A 17,788-nucleotide genomic window follows, 5' to 3' on the forward strand; every position below is an offset into this window, starting at 1 on the left:
TACAATCTTTCTTCTCTCTGTTATTCAGATTGAATAAACTCTATTGGTTTATTTCCAAGCTACTGATTTAATCTGTCATTTCTGTCATGAAATACTGTCATTTCTACTGTACCATTCATTGAGTTTATTTTGGTTATTGTATTTTTCAGTTATATAATCACCATTATTTCTTTTTCTAAAAATTGGGATATAACGCACACATCATTGTGATTCTTTTATTAACTTTTAAAAACTTTTTGCTACCTATTTCTTCACTGAAGCCTTTCTATTTTTTGTTCCATGAGAATTTGTAATTATTTGTAGAGGCATTTTTATGATGGCTGCTTTAAAATCCTTGTCAGATAATTCCAACATCTGATTCATTTTGGTGGTGTCATAAGTTTACATTCAACTTGTGATTTGTTCTTGGTACGACAAATAATTTTGGGTTGCATCCTGTATATTTTGTCTATTATGTTAGGAGACTCTGGGTCTTATTTCCATCTTTTATTTTAGCAAGCAGCTACTCTGTTTATGTTTAGCATGCAGATCTTGGCCTACTTTTTGATTTTGAAAGTTAACTGCAGTGGCAGTTTAACTTTCAGAGCGTTTTGGTCTGCTTGGTTTATCTGTACCACTGGGGCTCCATGTGGTCCTCGATGGTCCTACATTAGGGGGAAGAAGTTCTCACCAGGCCAACTCACTGGCACCTATAGGTTAAGGTAAGGAGCCTCCTGTCCATGGTGATGAAAAGGATTCCTGGATCAGGCCTTTTGGGGTGGGATCCCCTTGCCAGTGTCCTCTGGCTGTCCAGTGTCTCAGTAAGTGAAAGGAATCTCAGGCCTTCCAGAAAAGTAGAGTGCTTCCCCTGGACACTTGTCAGTGGGGATCCCTATATATTGCACTTGCTGGTGATATCAGACTCACCTGGTGTTGGCAGCAGGACCCCAGTTCCATCTGGGATAGGAATGAGCCATGCTGGGTTCCCATGTGAGGTTCGGAGTCAGGAAGCACCCAACTTGGATCACCTCCTTCTGTTGGATGGGAGACTGTAAGACATCCTGCAACCATGTTCCCTTGCCAGTCTTGGGATTACCTAGCTGGTTTGTTTTCTCTTCCCTCCTTTAAGAGTTCTCTTTCTGATGCCTCTTGCATTATTTTATAAACATACTTACCCAGAATTGATCACTGTACTTAGGAAGAGCAAAGAGAAATGAGCCTGCCCTCTTGTCCAGACAAGAAGTCAGAGTACAATACATATTTGTTTAAATTTCTATCTGCACATCTTCCTCAAAAGCCAAAAGATCAAGCCCTATCCTAGAATTGTTTTTTAAATCATGTGTTCCAAAGTTGAGTAAATTTAGCTATTCCCCTAAGTATGGAGGAAGTGGCAGTAACAGAAATAGTTCTCAGGAGAGTGACTCTGTTTAAATTCCACAGTGTGACGGCCTTTAGACAGCTTCTATATCAATCCAGTATGGTGGCCATAGTCACTCATTTAACAAATATTTATTAAGTGCTCGCTGTGTGCCAGGTACTATTTTAGTCCCTGGGAAGGTAGCAGTGGAAAAGAAAAATCAAAAACCCCTGCCCTCCTGGAAGTCTACATTCTCCAAAACATGGGATATTTTTCACTTAAAACAAATTCGAATCACAGCAACTATCCAGCTCATTGTCTAATCGTCTGTAGCATGAGCTTTTTGAACAGAAAAGTCAACTTATATCTACTATCTAAGGACTCTCACATTCCATCAGGTATTTTCAATCATTTGTGTGTGTGACATTTAATTGTACTTGTGTAAGGAACTGAGTAAAATAACAACTATCTTACTAAAAGTGATATTCATTCTAGATCAAATTCAGAAGGCTGAAATTTGCTCAATGTCCAAGTGTTGACTCAAGCATACAAATCTGGTTGCAAACGGGCATATATGTCTTTAAGTTTCAAAGTGACTTCTTCTGTTTTCCTAAAGTGAATCATTGTGCAGGGAAGGCCTTCTGAGGAAGACTACTTTATTAACCAAAGCTGATAAATGGAAATAGAGTGAGAGAAAAGGTGATGATGACCTTGAGTGATGAGATTTGAATTTGGGAGACTGGGAGAGAAGCAGTGTGGTGTCATGATGAGGAATATTGAAATTAATCATGAGTGGAACTGATTTTTAAATGGAGGACGATTCACTGTTTTCAAATATGCTAAGTTTGATGTGACAGAAAGATACTCAAGCTAAAAATATCCCAGCACAAAAATTCTAGAACAGGGCTGAGGAACAATATCAGATCTGGAGTTACCTGGGTATCATGGGCAAAAAAACCCAGAAGTTGTAGGAAAGGGTGAGACCTTAGAAAAAATGGCTTGGATGGTAAAGGGTAGGGAGGCCTGAGGACTGAATCGTCAGTAATGGATAAGAATTCAACTCCAGACCTCTGCTCTCCCCTCTCTCTTTAGACTCTTCAGGTGATCTCATCTGATTATAGAGCCAACTTGGCTAAATAAACATGTTCCCTACTTGCGCGCTTATAATTTAAATCTGCCCTGATATGAATAGGCATAAAGGTGCAAACAAAATAAAATACAGAGCAAATCCTTGAAGTAAACAATGGAACCGTGCTATGTACGAGCAAAGAAATGAGAACATCCCAGAGCTATGCAGAAGAGCTCTTTGGGAAAATTACCTTCCTATCTTCTCCTTTGTGAAAATTTCTATCTAGGTTCGTATTAGTAGGAAAAATAAGTTTGAGAAAGCTTTAGGAATCAGATACAGCGTACTTGAGAGAGAGCTCTCAGTGCTGGATGTAGTTGAAAATAAGACTCAGAACCTCTGGTGACTATAACAAATTTATTTGAGTAGTTTGGGAATCAGAAGCCAAAAAAGTTCTCTGCACATGTTCATATTTACTGAACAAATACATTTAAAAAGGAATAAACTCACAAATCAAGACAAAAATAGTGAAATTGTTTGGGTCATGGTTGCAAACGATTTTGAAGAGCATGACCATCTTAGTGTAAAATGTTCTTAGAAGTCCTAAAGAGAGAAACAGACACACAGAGGTTAGGACAATGTTTTTGTTTTTGTTTTTAAAACTGAAGGTTTAAATTTTCAGTAGCAAAGTAAAGGAATGACAGGAGAGGACAGGAAAGGAAAAAATGGTGCTGACAGCTTGACTAGTATAAACTGAAGTTGAGGAACATGTGTACGATTCTTACTGCTTTTCAATAAAATGTGCAAAGGGGCATATCTAGATATCTGGGTGAGTCTGCTGAATGGAGAAAGAGGATTGGATGGGAAGTGGATGCAAGAAAAACAAATGTTAAGAAGTTGACAGGAGAGTTGTCTGCGGTGCACTTTGACACTGGAAGCTAAGAGGGAGAGAGTTCTGGTCCAGGAACGTTGAAAGGCTGTCTTGAAAAGTTACATGAGTTCACAGGCTATAAGAAAACTGCTGAGACCATATGACCCTCACTCAATTTCAAAGTCCAAAGCTATCTGTAAATCAGTCTACCACTTGTGACCTAAAAGACTTGTAGTTCCAAGCTGAAGGCCAAATTATGAAAAGTTAGCCTTCTTTTCAATAACACAACAACCTGAGGAAAACACACTTTAACTACTTTGTCTATATGGGCTTCAAATTAGATCCTTATTACGTTATCTTGGCTTATTTGGGAACTTCTTGATTCTCAATTCTGATTTTAAACTATAAACGTATCCCCTCCACCCCCCCCATTATGAGATTTGTAATAAGGTTTGTCTTTAAACACATATACATAATGTAGACGTGAACACTGATACATATACACATTGGCCTATGTCCATATTTATGAGTTTTTCTGAAGAAATGGTGGTGAGGTATGACTTTTTTTATTTAAATGTGATAAGATGTACATAACATAAAACTTGCCATTTTAAGGATTTTTAAGGATACAGTTCAGTGGCATTAAGTACATTTCCATTGGTGTGCAACCACCACCATTAATCATCTCCAGAACTTTTTTACCACCCCAAACAGAACTCTGTACCCATTCGATGCTAACTCTTATTCCCCAGGTACCCCGAACCTTGGTAACCCTTAGTTTACTTTCTATCTCTATGAACTTGATTCTTTTACATACCCCATGTAACTGGAATTATAGAAAATTTGTCCCTTTGTGTCTGGCTTCTTTCACCGACCATAATGTCCTCAAGGGTCATCCATGTTGTTGCATGTATCAGAATTTCTTTGTTTTCATGGCTGAATAATATTCCACTGTATGTATACATTATATTTGGTTTATCCAGTCTTCACCCAAGTATGTTGGCTCTTTCCTCTTTTTGGCTATTGTGAATAATGGTGCTATGAACATTAGTATACAAATATCTGTTCAAGTCCTTACTTTCAATCCTTTTGGGCATATACTCAGAAGTGAAATTGTTAGATCATAAGGTTAATTCTAGGTTTAATTTTTTTGAAGGAATCATCATCTTCTTTCTACAGTGGCTCACCATTTTACATTTCCACCAGCAATGCACAGGGTTCTGATTTCTCCACTTCGAAATGATTGTCTTTTAGGAATAAAAATATTCTGTCTGCTGTCAGCACAGAGCCTGCTTCAGATCCTCTGCCCCCCTCTTTCTCTGTCCCTCTCCTGCTTGTGTGCACTCTCTCTCTCAAAAATAAATAAACACTTTTTAAAAAAAGAATGAAAATATTTTTTATTTTGTGATACAATTTCTGGTCTTATTTCTTTTCATTTCTCTTCTTTCTGTCACTTGCTTTTATCACTGAAATAAAACCACAGGGTTTATAATACAAACAGTCTGATAAGAAACCATAATTCCAAGAAGTCTGAGAGAGAAAGAGAAAGTTTAAAAAGCTAATTCACAGAACAGTCATATAAAATGGGGTCGGAGAGCAGAATTTCCTCCCTAAAATCTGAATGCCACACTACATTCCCTAGAATGTGATGCAAATTCAACTTACAACAAGAAGCTAAGAAGGAAGACAAAAGCAAGCTCTGATGACAGCAAAGTAAAAGAAAATATTTATAAATAAAGAACGGACAATGAAGTTTTGCATTTTACATGGTGGTAGAATTAAAGATAATTGGATAATGTTTACCTACATTCTCTGTAGCTTCCTGATGGAGACATAATCAAGAATTTAGGGGGCGCCTGGGTGGCGCAGTCGGTTGGGCGTCCGACTTCAGCCAGGTCGCGATCTCGCGGTCCGTGAGTTCGAGCCCCGCGTCAGGCTCTGGGCTGATGGCTCAGAGCCTGGAGCCTGTTTCCGATTCTGTGTCTCCCTCTCTCTCTGCCCCTCCCCCGTTCATGCTCTGTCTCTCTCTGTCCCAAAGGTAAATAAACGTTGAAAAAAAAAAAAAAATTAAAAAAAAAAAAAAAGAAAAAAAAAGAATTTAGGATTATTTTTTCTGACACTTTCTTCAGACGGCTGTGTAACACTGAATAATGATAATTTGGTCTAAAACATTATATGCATTTGTTTAGATATAATTAAGAAATGTTTAAAGGATGGAATTCAGTAAACATTCAATATTTGAAACAGGCCAGAATTAGAAGCATCATTTTAAAATCAGGAATAATCAATCTGACAATAAAATAAAATAAAATAAAATAAAATAAAATAAAATAAAATAAAATAAAATAAAATAAAATAATAGGATTCATAAAGCAATTTGTTTAAGCAACATAAAAAAAAATAATTTCTCAGGTTCACTATACTATGTCTATCATGACACTTTGTAAAATATTCATGTAGATATTCAAACTCCAATGCTCCTAAATTTGTATATACCATAATGTTATAAAGAGAATATTTTACATATATGTTTAGCAATTTCACATGAAAATATATTCTTGTAAAGCATAATAGCAATTTTTGCTTTACAAAATACAGTAATATAAATTCTTTTAAAAATCAGCATTTTTATGATAAATCCAAATTTCTTTTTAAAGAGAGATAAAGAGAGTTTAGTTAAATTTCAAGAGAGATAAAGAGAGTTTAGTTAAATTTCATCAAAATCAATTCAAAATAGAATTTAAGAATTACTATCTGGATATGAATAAATAATGTGACCATCTTTCAGAGTTATTTTTAAATTATTCATATAGGATTTTGATTAGTTTAGCTACTACATGCACATTGAGACTATTTCCAAGTAGACGATAACGCTGTTTCACTGTTATCTTCTCAGGAAATCCTAGAAAAGAGAGATAATAATTTACAAGACAATCATTTATAATACAAACTTCCAGAGACAAAAGAATGCATCCTTTAGTAGGAGCACAGTGGTCATTCACATAAATAAGTCCCTAAGGTCTCCACGAAGTTCAATTAAGAAATTGGAATCTGAAGCCAAAAATATTATCTAAAATTACAATGCCTACACCATGTGACATTATCCTATCATATAACATATATTATGCTCAGTGCACACATAATTACACACATACCCCCCGCAAAACTCACAGAAATCTGTATATCAACACACTTTAGGAAAAACTGTGGCTACCATTATTTCACAGTTGTTTTCCTTTAGTTAAAAACCACTTTATGGAGATAAAATTCACCCTTTTAAAATATACAAATCAATGGTTTTTAGGACAGTCACAGAGTTTTGCATACATCTCCACTATTTAATTCCAGAATATGTTTATTGCCTCACAAAGAATGTGGCCCACAGCTAATAACATACTCAAAAGTAAAAAGCTAAACATTTTCCTCTAAGATCAGGAATAAGACAAGGATGCCCACTTTTGCCACTTTTATTCAACAAAGTATTGGAAGTCTTACCCACAGCAATTAGGCAAAGAAAAAGAAGTAACAGGCATCCAAATTGCAAAAGTAAAACTGTCACAATTTGCCGATGACATATTATACACAAACCCCCCAAAGACTCCACCAAAAAAGCTGTTAGCACGAATACATGAATTCAGTGAAGCCTCAGGATACAAAATTAATATACAAATATCTGTTGTGTTTCTACACACTAACAATAAGCTATCAGAAAGAGAAATTAAGAACACAATCCCAGGGGCGCCTGGGTGGCGCAGTCGGTTAAGTGTCCGACTTCAGCCAGGTCACGATCTCGCGGTCCGTGAGTTCAAGCCCCGCGTCGGGCTCTGGGCTGATGGCTCAGAGCCTGGAGCCTGTTTCCGATTCTGTGTCTCCCTCTCTCTCTGCCCCTCCCCCGTTCATGCTCTGTCTCTCTCTGTCCCAAAAATAAATAAACGTTGAAAAAAAAATTAAAAAAAAAAAAAAGAACACAATCCCATTTACAATCCCATAAAAAAGAACAAAATACCTACGAATAAATTTGATCAAGGTAAAAGATCTGTATGCTAAAAACTGCAAGACACCAAAGAAAGAAATGAGACACAAATAAATGGAAAGATATCTTGTGCTCATGGATTGGAAGAATTATTATTAAAATGCCCAGTATCCAAAGCAATCTACACAGTCAATGCAATACCTATCAAAATTCCAAGGGCATTTTTGACAAAAACAGAATACACAATCCTAGAATTCATATGAAACCACAAAAGATACCAAACAGCCAAAGCAACCTTGTAAAAGAAGAACAAAGCTGGAAGCATCATGTTCTGATATACAAAAATTAACTCAAAATGGACTGAAGACTAGAATGTAAGAACGGACACCATAGAACCCCTAAAAGAAAACAGGCAGGAAGCTCCCTGACATCAGTCTTGGCGACAATTTTTTTGAATCTAACTCCAAAAGCGAAGTCGAAAAAGCAAAACTAAACAAGTGGGACTATATCAAACTAAAAACCTTTTACACATCAAAAAAAAATCATCAACAAAATGAAAAGGCAACCTACAGAATGGGAGAAAACATTTGCAAATCATATATCTGATAAGGGGTTAATATCCAAAATATATTGAGGGCATGTATATTAATTGTGCAGCCGCTATGGAAAACAGCATGGAGGTTCCCCAATGAATTAAAAATAGAACTACCATATGATCCAGCGACTCTACTTCTGGGTATTTGTGGGATAAAAATGAAAACACTAATTCGAAAAGATATATGCACCCCTATGTTCCCTGCAACATTATTCATAATAGCCAAGATATGGGAAGAACTTACACACACACACACACACACACACACACACACACACACACGAATTATTATTCAGCCATAAAAAAAGGAATGAAATATCACCATTTGCAACAATACAGGTGGACCTTGAGGACATTATACCAAGTGAAGTAAGTCAGAGAGAAAAGGACAAACACTCTATGATCTCACTTATAATGTGGAATCTAAGAAACAAAGCAAACAAAGCAAAAAAAATATCACACTCACAGATACAGAGAATAGACTGGTGGTTGGGGGGGAGTGGCTAAATGGGTGAAAGAGGTCAAAAGGTATAAACTTCCAGCTATAAAATAAACAAGTCATGGGAATGTCATTTACAGCATGGTGGAGACTACAGTTACTAATACTATATTGTGTATTTGAAAGTTACTAATAGGTCTTAAAAGTCCTCATCACAAACAAAAAATGTTTGTAACTATGTCTGATATATGGCAATGGACGCTGACCACACTCTTTGTGGTGATCATTTCTCAATGTATACAAATATCAAATCATCCCATTGTATACCCAAAGGTATTATAATGTTACATCTCGATATTACTTCAATTTTTTTAAAAAAAGGAAAGCTGGTACCCATTAGCAATCACTCCCAGCTCCCCTCCCTGCCCCTGAAGCACTAATCTACTTCCCGTATCTATGGATTTGCCTATTCTGGACATTCCATATAAATGGAACCATACAATATGTTGTCTTTTGTTTCTGGCTTCTTTCACTTAGCACATTTTCAAGGTTCATTCATTCATCACAACACGATGTAGCGATACTCCATCCTCTTTTTAACTAAATAATATTCTATCGCACGGATATGCCACATTTTATTTATCCACTTATCCATTGATAGATATTGGGTTGTTTCTACTTTTTGATTATGAATTATTCTCTTGTATACATTTTTGTGGAGACATGTGTTTTCAGTTCTCTTGGATATATACCTAGGGGTGAAAATGCTGACTCATACAGTAACTCTATGTCTAACATTTGAGGACTTGCACACTGTTCTTCAGAGCAGCTGTACCATTTTATATTCCCACCAGCAGTGTACAAGGGATCTGATTTCACCACATCTTTACCAACACTGTTATTGTTTGTCTTTTTGTGAAGTGGTATCTTATTGTGGTTTTGATTTACATTTCCTTAATAACTAATGATGCTGAACATCTTTTCATGTGCTTATTGGCCATCTGTCTATCTTCTTTGGAAAATATTCAAATCCTTTGCCCATTTTTTAATTGGATTATTTCTTTTTATTGTTGAGTTATAAGAGTTCTTTATATATTCTGGATACAAGTCCCTCACAGTTGTTTTTTATATTCTGCTTCCACAAATGGGCTTTCTCACATTGGACTTCTATTTTGCTACATTCTTTTTCAAAACAAATGGCCCATAGATACAACATTTGCTAGAACAGAACCTTGCAAGTATCAACATAAAAGACTGTCCGTGAAGTATACCCTGTAAGGTTAGTTACCATTTTCATATTCAGTATCCTCTGGCACAGCAATTAAATAAAGGAAAGGCAATTTAGATAATAAGATGGAGGAAATAATTAAAAAGTATTAAGAAAAGCAAAATACATATTTTGTGAGGACCAGAAGGTAGAGTTGACTGTGATAAAACTGCTTCATCAACACTTTACATTATACTTACTGCAATAAAAGAAGTGGTCACATAATAAAATTACATATGCAATTGAGCAAGATCATAAAATTGCCATTATAAAGATAATATGTCTTAGGCAAGCACATTAGTCATCTAAAAAATTATTTCATTCAAATGAGCCAAAGATGCAACTATATCACAGACTTTTAGAATATCCCAGGGATGACCTCGTGTAATATTAAGATTATATCACAGGGCAAGAAATGTTTGAAAGCAAACAAGTGAGATTTGTAAAAATGACATATATGTAAGGGTGCTTGTGTATTTTATATACAGGTACAGCTTTTTTTAAATTAAAAGGTGACTTTTTAGAAACTTAGGTACACTAAAAAGAATAATGATGCTCAAAAACACAGAAACATAGCATTAACAAGGTCAAGACAGCAGCTTTCATTCTGTAAGTGTAGGTCAGTGTCCGCTTCCCAAGCTCACTATCTCACGAGTTCATACCACTAGTGACAAAGAAAACCAGCACACGATGTACGGAAGGATCGATGCAAAACCCTCGTTAACAGTGCAGCTCAAACAACGCCCATTTCAGATTCAGACTCGATAATGTTGGAAGCACACGGGAAGGACATTTCTGTCACAGTGCTGCTCAGGGGTGACGTCAGGTCAATACTGATCATACAAATATATCACATATTTTAAAAGAAGGTGAAGTAATTTAAAGACTTTCGTGTATGCGCATTTGCAGAGAGCTTTGAAAAATTCTAACTTACATATGTGAAATTTTCAAATGAGAAGTATTTATGAAGTAAAGGCTATGAGAGCAAATAAATGTCCGTTGTTTTACAAATAAAAGCTGACATTTGAATTTGATGTTGAATGTCAGAAAGTGTGTAAGCATTTTACACGTTACCTCATTTAACTGTCACTAGGACCCTCTGACACTGGCGCTGTGATGACCCCCACTCCACACATGTGTAAACTAAAGCAGGGAGGGGTTGAGGTGCAGCTAGGACTCAAACTTGGCCAGTCTGACTCTGGGGTCCCTGCTGCCTTTTAGTGTTACCACAGTGACTGCTACTACTGAAAGAAACGAGCACTCAAAACGTAGGAATTTGTTATTAGACACTCAATTTCTTTTCTCTCTTTAGTACTATGGAAAGTACCTTTGATTGTTTATCCTAAAAAAGAAAAAAAAATAGTAAGCAAATGAGCAGACTGGGAATTAATTTCTTGAGTCCAATTCTCAGCTCTTTATTTGTTTTATGATGTTCTCACTTTACTGTGTGACGTAGACTAAGACAAGGAAAGTTTGTGTTTTCCTTAAATAACGCTCCCCAGGATATTTGTGACTGAATGAGATCACCAAGAAAAAGGCAGAGAGTTACAAAATAAACCTGGTTGCCGTGACTACCCTTCAAGAACCAATTACCAAGAGGACAGTCAAATTATATAGTCAGTTTCTTCCCAACGTACAGAAGGATGTGCTCCAAAACCTCATCTGTAAATCTACCATTTAGAATTTAAAACATGATCTATTTAACCCGTCATCTGCTTCAAAAATAGTACTGTATTAATATTACAACAATACTGGATTTAGACAAGTTCCACTTTTCTGCTTTCAAACTCCCAGAGTTATCAAAAACACACTGTGTCCTTGTGTAGTCCTGGAACACGTTAGGGAGGTCTGTCTCTCTCCGGTCGGCGCGAGCCAGGTACTGGGAACACAGCCACCCCAGCCTAAGACACTGACGGTGTCAGTATGGCCGAGAGCACAGGCACCAAGAAAGTGGGATCAGGGATGGGGCAGGGACTCTGCAAAGCCAAAGCAAAGACAACGTGTCCAATCTCTTAACAGCATCCATCCCTGGATTTGCTGGACTACGAAGGAGCTAGGACTTTGTCTTTCTCACTCTGTATCTGCATTTTTGTTCTTGAGATTCCCTGCTTTAGTTTAGACTCCGTAATCTTTGGTCACTTCTGGCAGCTGTGCTCCTGACCCACCCTTTCTTTCCACGAGGAAGACTCCCTCCTAGACCACCTCTCCACCTTCTCGTTTCTCTCCTTATAGGGAGGACAAAAGGTACATAACCGGTAAGAATGTATCTCTGAGAAGAAATACAAATACACTTACCACCAAGAAAACAAATTCCTCAGCCACCTTTTAATTTCTTCACAAAAAGGACAAACCGACACATTATTTCACAAGATCTATGTGGGGTTATTAGAACAGGACCTCTGGTATCAAGAAAGTAAGTTGGAGAAGGACATGCTATTAGCAACCATCGGTGGGGAGAGGTGAGGGATTGCAAATTTGGCCCTTCTCCCCTGAAAACCACTTGGGACCATGACTGGAGTAAAGGGAGAGAGAATGGAGCCTGAAAGGAAGGGGCCGAGGCAGGTTATGAACAGAAGCAGAAAGAGGAAGGAAGGGAAATGTCAAAAATGGCACCATCAGGAAAGGAAGAAGGTTTCTTACGTCCATCTGTCTGGGCAAGGGTCTATTCATCAAATACACACAAGAGTCCTTGATGAATTCTGGGACCTTAAATGAAAGCTGGGGTCTGTGTATCTCACATACCGAAGTCTGGAGGAAATCCAAGGAGATTTGCTATTTCTTTAGGAGTGAAATACCGAAGTTTAAGCATTGATAATTCTGTTATCTTTTCTTCTTGTGACAAATTGGTGAGGGATTTGTAGACATTCTCAATCTGTAAGAAAACAGCCAGGATAACTGATAAAGTAGAGCGCAAGCAGATTTGTTAAGATAAGATCATCTCTTGTGATGCAGTTTAAAAAGGATGAACATACATGTATGTATTGTATGTGCTACAATACACGGGAGCAAAATGCACAGGGCAAAATATCCCCTGCAATAAACTCTATAATTGTTTCATCAATGGCAATGTAAACTTTGAAATCGTAATGTTTAAAAATGAAAAGCTTAGGGGCGCCTGGGTGGCTCAGTCGGTTAAGCGTCCGACTTCAGCCAGGTCACGATCTCGCGGTCCGTTGAGTTTGAGCCCCGCGTCAGGCTCTGGCTGATGGCTCAGAGCCTGGAGCCTGTTTCCGATTCTGTGTCTCCCTCTCTCTCTGCCCCTCCCCCGTTCATGCCCTGTCTCTCTCTGTCTCAAAAGTAAATAAACGTTAAAAAAAAAAATGAAAAAAAAAAATGAAAAGCTTAATGTTGAGCAAATCAGGAAACATTCAGTTTACCTGTCATTTCTGAGCCCTCAAAAATGAAACCGTAAGAAATAAACAATGGCAATAAGACGTGAAGAAATACAGTGAAAGACGAGAAGAAACCTGATCAACCAAGGAAATCAATTTCATAATGCTAATAAGTGGATCATTAAAATGTTCAATGTTTATGATCAATTTCATCAAATTAAGATATTTTCTTAAAATGATAAAATACATTTGGTAAATTTAACTTCTCAGATTCATTCATTTGCCTCTGATAGGATTTTTACCATGGGTAAATTGTACTAATGGTAAGTTCAAATCAGGATAAAAGAAGATAATGTGATTTCAGTCCAAAATTATGCAAAAATATGAGATATTTTTGCAGTAAGTATATCAAGCTTGTTTGTTTTTAAACTATCTTTTTTTAAAAGTTTATTTATTTATTTTGAGGGAGTGAGAGAGAGAGAGTGCATGAGCAGAGGAGGGGCAGACAGAGAGAGGGAGAGAATCCACACTGTCAGCACAGATGCCAACATGGGGCTCGATCTCACAAACCACGAGGTCATGACCTGAGCTGAAATCAAGGGGTAGATGCTTAACCGACAGAGCCACCCAGGAGCCCCTCAAGCTTGTTTTCAACCATGATGCCATGAAGAGTTTACAAGTGAAGTATTAATGAAGAGTCTTGCTGAGATGTAGATTTCTGTCCCTAAAAGGCAGTTTTATAATGTGTGATCCAAAGAAAGCCTCCAATATTAAAATATTTGTGCATAATTTTAGAGAACATTAACTACTGTATGCTGCATTTCAATTTACTCCTTATGGAATAAAAAGAATACCAAAGGTAAGAATAATAACAGAGAAAGTGAAACAAAATATTCTTTGTACATAAACTCATCTAGCAACGAGAAACAAAAAAGATTTATCCTATAGTAAAGAATTATTGTATACACTATATTATATGAAAATATGAATAAATAACATGTATATTAATTCTGAATTAGACATGTAAAATTATTTTAATATTCTCAGATCTTAAGTCTTAAACATAGTTTTCAAGTATTTTAGCTCTAAAGCATATACGGTACCTGCACGTCCTCTGAGGTCTGCAACACAGATCCTGTCCCTTCTATGTAGCTTCCATAACTGAAAGATTAATATGTATGTTATGTAGCATCTGATGTACTTGTTGATGTGAAATTTCTTAAATATTTCTTGAATGAATTAATCAATCTAAATAGTTACATCCTTCTGAAATTGTCTGAAACACATCAACATGGTTTGTAAGTGAAAAGTTGCCAGATGAGACACAAGATAATTCTATTTAAATTTCTCAGACACTAAATTCGGCATAGTTTTTTGAGTTGTGTAAAAACAACGCTGAGTCATGCATTATTACCATTTCTTTGTATTAACTGTCAATTTCTTACTGTTCATCATAGAAAGCATGAGTTTGTTAGGACTTTATATCCAAAGGCTATTCAGTATCAACACTCCTGGCACGTTAAACCAAATGTTATGTAGGTGAAAACAAATTGTCACTATTTCTCATAATGCCTGAACCATCACTGCTCCTCATGAGCTGAAAACCACACTCTCCAAGACCACGACAAACACAGGCCCACTGAATGTGCGTCTCCCTCTCACTGTTAACGCAGGTTTGTACTTTTTCATACAACAAAGAGACCACTGTATAAGAAACTGTATTAAAAGTACAAAACCCTACAGAAATGCAAGTTATTAGTAATATTTCTTCCCCTAAAATCACTGCCAAGCTAGCTGTTTAAAATATTATCATTATTTTTTTCCCTAATAGATAAAGTGAGAGAAAGTTACACCAGGAAGAATATTTTTGCAAATCTGTTTTCTCACATATCATGTATGTGTGTGTGTAGATAGATAGATAGAAAGAAAAATGTTTATACTATTTACACTAAAAAATACTTTTATACTAAGGCTTCCTTTATACCATCTTTATAATTACAAACGAATTTCAAGGTTGTTTTTTATTACCAAATTGATAAGTCTTGTCTTATCGGACTTGGAAACAGACAACAGCTGAGTACAGTCTTTGAAGGCAATGGAAAGTAATAAACCTGTTACCCTGGAAGTCCAAGGGCAGAGCATGATAAAAATCAGAATAAATCTGGTATGGTTTTATCAGGAGCAGAGTGTGCATGAAAGCTAGCTAGCTAGTGGATGAAAAGAGAAGGCCTCAAGTTTCAAATCATACGGTTTACTCATCCCCAGGAGTGGAGTTAACAAAGCAGAGATAGGGGTCTTTTACAAAATTTTCTGGAAAGGCCTAATTTTCCCCTTCTTTGTAGGTTTTAAAACATTGATGAAAAATATTCTAACATTCAAAAAATAACCCAAAGGTAACCAATAAAAGACACTGTGATATATATACCATGAGAATAGAAAGCTCTTTATGTATTCATGTGTAAAAATATCCAGTTTATATTGCATAATGAAAAAAGTACATAATAATAGATATAGTATGTTACCATTTACTTAATAAGGTGGTAAAAATATACATGTATATTTAAATACACCCTCATACATAATACCTTGGGAAGATTCGACAGCAAATTGAAATCACTAATTTCCTGCATGTAGGCAGGAAAACTGGATAAGCCAGAGATAGAGAAAGGAATTTCACAATCTTTGTACCTTTTGAATTTGGAACCATAAAAATATATTACTTATTTTAAAAACTGAATGAAATTTAAATATGCTAATGTGTATTAGATGAGTTAACTTTATTTCTTGATATTAAAATTTAATGTCTTCTTATACATTTGATGAGAGTGGACATAAATTTTGAGGTCTGATGTGCCATAAAAAGAAAGGTGCTAAAAAGTAGCAATTCAGTATCAATAGAAACCGTGTTTCCACCATGGGTAATTAAGCTCTTATGAAGGTCACCAAACAAATGGCATTGTGTTTTATGAGCACTTTTGTGGGCTGTGCACATAATGTTCTGCCAGAAGGAATTTTTACTCGTGCATTCTACTGGAACACGAAAGCAGGCAATTAAGGGCAAAAAAAAAAAAAAAAATCATTCTAGTAGAAACATTTTCTAAATGGTCCTTATTTTGAGAAGAACTAAAAGAAACAATAACGATAAAAACCTGTCTATTTTGAATATCCCATTTTAAAAGTCTCTTTAAAACCTACCCTTTGGTAAAGCATGTGGACCTTCTGCAAGTGGGCTTAACAATGTCTAACAAAAGAGCGTATCGCAACAGTGACTTTGGTGGCAAAAAATACTGATTCGTGTCAATGTCATCTTCAAGAAAATCTTTTAGCATCTGCACAGAGAGATCACTGTCCTGCTGATGTTTCCGGTCAATTTCTTCTATAGTTTCAAGCTTAAAAAGAATGGCTTCTTTTCCAGAACATTGTCTGCCATTATCAAAGCAAATATTTGGTTCAATTTTCTTTCTTTCAATTTTATTTTCTGCAACTATTGTATTTTTTTCTGGATGTTCAGATTCAAGTTTGGGGAACTCCTTCAGCACCTGGCATTAAGTAAAAATACATGACCTGTTAAAAGCTTTATTAAAAAATAAAAGATAAATTAATAATGCCCCAACAACATTATGCAAAAAAACCTCTTTAGCCTTTACAGAGTTGTCAACAAAAATACAGAAACTGGATTTACTTGTATGTATACAAGTTATTATTATAAGTTTTTCATCATATAGCTGTAGTGTCCTCAGGCTACAGATGATTTATTTCCTGGAGTTACTGTTTCCTATATTTATTAATGAAAACATTCAACAAATAGGAAGTATGTTGAATACAGATACAGTATCATATTTTAAAAAGAAGTTCAGAAAGCAACTTTAGTTACAGAATGACTAAGTCAGCAGAATAAAAGGCATAGCATTTAAAAAAATAAAAAGAAAAGAGAGACAGCAACATTAACATTTCCAGAAAACGTGCACTGGATCAAAATTTGCCATATTCCTTCATTAAAAAAGAAAAGCTGGAACATACCCATGGTCTACAGGGAAACTAGTAATTACGAAAAGGAAAGCATGTTTCCCCCTGAAAGGTTATTTCTCTTTGTGAGTCCCATAGGAAAACTTTGTTCCTGCAAAACATATAACCATACATAATGTCCTATTTTGTGAAAGAAAAATAGTTCCCAGAATTTTTAATGATGATGTCTTTGTGAATATAGTTTACATACCATTTTGGGAACTGACCACCACGGAAAGGCAGATGTATTGGTATCGTATTGCAAGGGATCCCAATGACACTATTGACCCCCTGCTAGTAGGACGTGGCTTTTGAGTTCTTACCTGTGATTGTTAAGAAGAGCTTCACCGAACCAGTGACACTCCCTGTTTTCCACAGCAATTTTAACAGAAATATGTACAGTGGTTTGCACAGTTAGAGATCCTATCTATAGCACTAGAGCATTTTATTCTGGCTTGTAGTAATCACTGTATTTTAATTAATGAAGGCTATATAGCACTGACCTCAAAGAAAATGCAACCAATGTGTTAGAATGCTGTTAAGCCAGTTTTAAGATAGTATAATTGAGTTTTATCTGAAATAATCAATGGCTTCTATTGGGGGGAAAATGATAGACGCAAAATAGTCAATGGTCAGAAGGGAAATTACAGGGGAGAAAAGGAGGATAACAGCACTAATAATAGTTTTTTCAACCTTTAACTTCTATTTTCTTCTAATAATGAAAGAAAAGTTTTTATTTTTTGTCTTGTTTAAAGCAATAAACGGCATCGGGAGAGGAAAAAGGTCTAGGAGTTGGACCTAGGTGGTGGTCTATATTATAGGCTCAACAGGACACATGTAAGCTCCTACAAAGTCATTCTTGAAATAAATTAGCAGACTGAAATAAACTTACATAATAATAATA

General features: G+C 36.0%; 1 protein-coding gene across 12 annotated transcripts in view; it reads right to left on the reverse strand.

Moving 5' to 3' along the window:
* Positions 1-2,802: 2,802 nt before the first annotated feature.
* TRDMT1 (tRNA aspartic acid methyltransferase 1) overlaps positions 2,803-17,788 on the reverse strand; it is an 80,674-nt gene continuing 65,688 nt past the window's right edge. For 9 of the 12 annotated variants that reach the window (XM_047066657.1, XM_047066662.1, XM_047066656.1 and 6 more), the window contains 4 exons: positions 16,075-16,418; positions 13,983-14,040; positions 12,290-12,419; positions 5,955-6,175 (listed from right to left, as the gene is read on the reverse strand). In XM_047066657.1, the coding sequence (XP_046922613.1) occupies positions 6,075-6,175; positions 12,290-12,419; positions 13,983-14,040; positions 16,075-16,418 (633 nt within the window). In that variant the 3' untranslated portion in view covers positions 5,955-6,074. The other 3 variants (XM_047066663.1, XM_047066655.1, XM_047066661.1) reach the window with 3 other exon arrangements.

The sequence above is a fragment of the Lynx rufus genome, unplaced genomic scaffold (assembly GCF_022079265.1).
Source record: "Lynx rufus isolate CCGP_SWC_20201006 ecotype Redwood Valley unplaced genomic scaffold, mLynRuf1.p SCAF_7, whole genome shotgun sequence".
In the NCBI taxonomy this organism is placed as follows: Eukaryota; Metazoa; Chordata; class Mammalia; order Carnivora; family Felidae; genus Lynx; species Lynx rufus.